We start from the raw sequence: 5164 nt of genomic DNA, 5'->3' as shown, positions 1-5164 counted from the left end.
CTTTGACTGCATGCTCAAATATAAAAAATACAGACTCTGCTCGACACATTCTAATTTTGATACACATAAACACATTATCTTGACGTCGACACAAAGAATTACATATTTAACGCTCCACCTAAATCATTATGTATAAGTTCTCTACATTCATAATAGTTCTTAATCTCTTAAACAATTCAACATGCACAACCTTCGTCATTATAAAAAAAGTACTATTGGGCGCGTCGATGCTTTGGGGGCCGACATTATAAACTACTACAAACCACAATGGAAAGAAATACAACATAAACCCAATGTGTATTAACAATTGGAAAAATATGAAACATATAACGAAGAAGAAGCAAATAATAATTAAAGGAAACTCATAAGAAGATGTCAATGTAGATAAATAGTGAAGAAGAGACAACATGGTGGAAATATGGGAGGAAACCTTTTGGATAATCCCTATGGATTCTTTGAAACTCTATATAAAATCTTGGAATTCTCTAAAAGTAAAAAATGTAACACCCCGAATTCAATTATTTGATTTAATCGAATTATTTAAGATCTTATTCGAATTGGTTGACATGTTAAATTGGTTATGATGTAGTTATGGGGTAAGTGCCCTTTAAGTAGGGGTATGGAGAGTATGAGTTGGACAATAGTGTTTATAATTATTGAGATTTTTAATAGAATTTTAGAATAATATTTATTTTTGAATTAGTTAATTAAAATAATGGGGAAATTATATGTATAGAGGAATTGAAGTCAAGCTTGAGAATAAGGAAAATATGGAGGATAGAATGGGGATGCAGGGATAAATTGGAGGGTACAAGAGGAAGAGTCTATTTTGGAAGAAAATAGGTCTTGAAACAAAATAGATATTTGAGAATCTAGAGAGTTGAAATGTGTTTTGGAGAGTTGGAGCAAGGGAGGCAAATTGGCTATAGAAAGAAGAAGGGAAAGCAAGAGAGAATTGCATCAATTGCCAGGATTTCAGCTAAGGGTGAGAATTTGTTCCAATAGTAAAATATATGGTATAAGGGTAGAATGGATGAACCCTTAACCTCCTTAGGATTGAGTTTTGTAGATCTCAATTCTGATGTTGTGTTATCACTTTTGATTGTATGATGAATTAGGGTAAAATTTATGTATTGTATGTATATGTTGTTTTAATATTGTTGATCATGATATGTCATTCATTGATATTTGAAGGTTTTTAACCTTGATTATGTTATTTGTGATTTAAAGATGATGAGTATGATGATGTGTTGTAACATGACGTTGACTCTTGAAAATTTTGGAGTAGATGATGAATTAGGAAGCTATAAGCATAAAAAAATGAGTTTTATTTGATGAGTTTTTGTAGTATGAGTTTTTGGTACATGAGAGAGTGTTTAGATGGTCAAAAGACTGATTTTTGGAAAATTTTACATTATGTGTCAATCTATGAAGGTCATGCATCGACACATGCAAGCGGTACATGAGTCAGAACGTACATGCTTTAGAAATGCAGCACATGTGCCGACCTGAAATGAACCTGAGTGTTCATATTTGGTACCACATGCATGTCGATTCGGTGTTGAGTACACTTCATAAGTGTTGCATTTGTATTGATTGTTATTGACATATTGTTGGATGAGATGTTGTTGTATATGACGTTAATGATATTAAGATGTTGTTGTATATGATGTTAATAATAATTGAGATGTGGTTGCGTATGATGTTGATGATAATTGAGATGTGGTTGGGTATGATGTTGATGATAATTGAGATGCTGTCGTGTATGATGTTGATGATGAATTGAATGTGAGAAGTGATATATTGTTATGCATGGTTGTGTAGATGTTGTACTATATTCTTCATGTTATACCATTTATTATTGAAATGAATTCCCACCCCTTCTATTTGAATGTTGCTTTTACATGGGCATCGTGCAGATACTCAAGAGTAATTTGCTGCAGTAAGTGGAAGTTAGCTCTTGGAGTAGCTTCCTATTAATTTTCGTTTTTTTAGTAGGATCTTACTTTGGTCAATGTAACATCGGATTGGGAACGTTTGCTCCAATTTCTTTTGACTTGTTGCAATTGCGATTATGTTTAGTGAGATTTTTAAATGGTGATAAGTTGAACATTACAACTCTTGTTAAGATGTCAGGGAGTTTGAAGTTATGAGATTTAATTTCCTGAATTGTGAATATTAAATATTTGATTTGATGTGGTGATGATTCCGCTGGGATGATACCTTAAGTGAAGGTGAGCAATCGATGACATGTCTTATGTGATATGTTTTTTTAACCCATGTTACGGATGTGTGTGACACCCTTATGGTTGTGATTTTAATAAAATTATGCGATAATTATATGGGATTTAAAAGGGTAATGAGAATCATAAATTTAAAATAAATTATTATTTTTAATCAAATTAATTGTAAAAAAAAATTTATTAACTAATGATCTACGATATCAATTCATTATTTTTAATCAAATTATTTTGTTTTCCTATAATTGATGCTCATTACTACCAATTTTTTCAAAATTTAAAAGTTTAAAATGTTCATTTAGATTAATCTCTTACAAGAGAAATTATAGGAAAACATTTTATACATCATGACTCATGTTAAGGTACACATTTTATAAATCCTAAAGTCTCACACTCTAAATAAATTACTCACTTAATCATTAGAGTATTCACACCTATATTCTCTATTTGTAGAGTTATTACCGTCTTCAACTACTTGTAATACTCTTAAAATGTAATTAGTAAATTTTTTTAAAATTGTTTTTCATATACCTCCATTTTAAGCCAAAAAATGTCAAAATGTTTTTCAAGCTCCAAGATACAAGACATGTCTACAATCTAGGACCATATGAAAGCCACCACTTGTCAACACATATGGACTACTTGGTTGGTCTATCATTCATGATATCCAAAAATTTGGAAGGATTCATGTCAACCACAAATATCACACTCTCCAAATAAATATGTGAGAATGAGTAGAATTGCATTCAAGTATATCATGAGCATTGCCATAGCAACACTACCTCTCTCAGCATCTCAACCAAAACACCTTAAAATCAAATCCAATCCTATTTCTAAGTATTCTAAGACAAACAAAACATACTTAGTACTAATCCAATGTTGTCACAACCAAACAGAATCCATAGATTCACTTAACAACAACAATGGACATGCCAGGTTTCCAGAGAAAAATCCTCTCATAAACCCTTTAGTAGCCTCCACTTTTGGGGCAGTACCTCCAAGGCCTAGAAGAATAATCCTTGTTAGACATGGAGAGAGTGAAGGAAACGTGGATGAGAGTGTTTACACAAGGGTACCTGATCCTAAAATAGGCCTAACCAACAAAGGAAAAGTTCAAGCAGAGGAATGTGGTCAAAGAATCAAGAACATGATTCAGAAAGATGGTGATGAAAATTGGCAACTCTACTTTTATGTGTCTCCATATAGAAGAACTCTTGAAACTTTGCAAAGCTTGGCTCGTCCTTTTGAACGCTCCAGAATTGCTGGTTTTAGAGAAGAGCCTCGCATTCGAGAACAAGATTTCGGTATCAAATATCAATTCATTGATTGATTTTTTTGTATATATTTGTGTATTTTAAAATTTATTTATTGTTTCTTTGTGATTTATGTTGTGTAAGGGAATTTTCAAAATAGAGAGTTGATGAAAGTTGAAAAGGCGCAACGACATCTTTATGGTCGATTCTTTTATCGATTTCCAAATGGAGAATCCGCGGCTGATGTATATGATAGAATCACAGGTAATAAAATTTTAAAATTCTTGATATTGTGGGGAATAACAGTTAAATATGGCAAATAGGCCTTCATAGTTAGGTTGCGGTTGGTTGCAGAGACATCAAAAATCCTAATGTCAGCTTTAAAAACTCAAGTTAACACTATTGAATCTAATGTTGGATTTGATATTGAAATTCAGGGTTTAGAGAAACACTACGAGCCGATATTAATATCGGACGATATCAGCCTCCGGGGGAGAAGAATTTTGATGTGAACTTGGTGATCGTGTCGCACGGTCTAACACTTAGAGTTTTTCTCATGAGGTGGTATAAGTGGACAGTTGAACAGTTTGAAGGTCTCAATAACTTTGGAAATGGAGGTGAGCTTGTCATGGAAAAGGGTTATGGTGGAAGGTAATTGATCATTTTTCATATTAAAGACGTGTCTGGTACATGTCATGTCAATGGTGTCTGTGTTAAATGTTAGTCTAATAACTAAATGTGATAAGCATAAATTTAACAGGTATAGTTTACTGATGCATCACGATGAACAAGAGTTAAGAGAATTTGGATTGACGGATGAAATGTTGATTGATCAAGAATGGTAAGAGAAGAATTATATGATGAGAATTATTGTATAATGTATATTGATATGTTAACTTATATGATGATGGTTGATGTGTGAAGGCATAAAATTGCAAGGCCTGCTGAACTGAATTACGATTGTCCAATGGTGAATTCGTTCTTTCCTCATCTTCATCAAGAAACAAGCAACACCCAAAGTTTGTAGCTACTGAATAGTACATTTTTGTAAGATAAATAAAGAAATTGTAGAAAGTTTTAGTAGTGGAAGTAGATCATGCTTCGTGTGTGTGTATATAATGAACACTGCAGTGTTAGGTCATTAAACAGACAACATAATATAGTGGAAACTCCAAACAAAACATGTAATAGCAGAAAACACAAAATAGCAGAAGTTGATTGTTTTTTCGAAAAAAAATGAAAATTTGGAGATGCGGGGTATCGATCCCCGTACCTCTCGCATGCTAAGCGAGCGCTCTACCATCTGAGCTACATCCCCATTCATGCTTTGTTTTCATTCTAATCTTACTTCAATTTTGAAAGACTTATTGAACGATATAAGAACATTCGATACAATGCAAGTCCATGTAACTTTTCACGCTTATTTCAACCATCATCAGTAACCTTAATCAAATTAGAAAAATCAGACACAAAATCAACTCTTTACAATAATTAAAAAAAGAAAATCCTATAATAAAAACTAATCTATCCAAAAGATTAAATTACCTACTACGTATTTGATAATAAAACTACAAATTACCATGTGTTTTAATAAATTAAAAATTAAGTTTTGATAATAAAATTATCAATTATTGTGTTATACTTCCTATAGGCCGGAAAGAAAAAAAAAGA

General features: G+C 32.2%; 1 protein-coding gene and 1 non-coding gene across 2 annotated transcripts; one reads left to right on the top strand and one right to left on the bottom strand.

The window, feature by feature from the left end:
* The first annotated feature begins 2936 nt into the window (after positions 1-2936).
* On the top strand, positions 2937-4585 carry LOC127120748 (phosphoglycerate mutase-like protein AT74H). The gene is made up of 5 exons (XM_051051281.1): positions 2937-3544; positions 3638-3757; positions 3931-4144; positions 4254-4334; positions 4418-4585. The coding sequence occupies exons 1-5, from the start codon at positions 2971-2973 to the stop codon at positions 4518-4520; spliced, it is 1092 nt and encodes a 363-aa protein (XP_050907238.1). The 5' UTR covers positions 2937-2970; the 3' UTR covers positions 4521-4585.
* A 153-nt stretch (positions 4586-4738) lies between these two features.
* Positions 4739-4811, bottom strand: TRNAA-AGC (transfer RNA alanine (anticodon AGC)). The gene has a single exon. It is a non-coding gene; the product is annotated as a tRNA-Ala (tRNA).
* Between the last annotated feature and the right edge of the window lie 353 nt (positions 4812-5164).

The sequence above is a fragment of the Lathyrus oleraceus genome, chromosome 2 (genome assembly GCF_024323335.1).
Source record: "Lathyrus oleraceus cultivar Zhongwan6 chromosome 2, CAAS_Psat_ZW6_1.0, whole genome shotgun sequence".
NCBI classification, from domain to species: domain Eukaryota; kingdom Viridiplantae; phylum Streptophyta; class Magnoliopsida; order Fabales; family Fabaceae; genus Lathyrus; species Lathyrus oleraceus.
The sequence above is the reverse complement of the archived record's forward strand: the minus strand, read 5'-3'. Positions and strand labels throughout refer to the sequence as shown.

Bases quoted from the DNA above. Each gene is read 5' to 3' on its own strand.
- LOC127120748 (XM_051051281.1), top strand. From the start codon at position 2,971: ATGAGTAGAATTGCATTCAAGTATATCATGAGCATTGCCATAGCAACA. The intron at 4,145-4,253 runs GTAATTGATCAT...TAAATTTAACAG, and splicing joins GAAAAGGGTTATGGTGGAAG to GTATAGTTTACTGATGCATC. The intron at 4,335-4,417 runs GTAAGAGAAGAA...TGATGTGTGAAG, and splicing joins ATGTTGATTGATCAAGAATG to GCATAAAATTGCAAGGCCTG.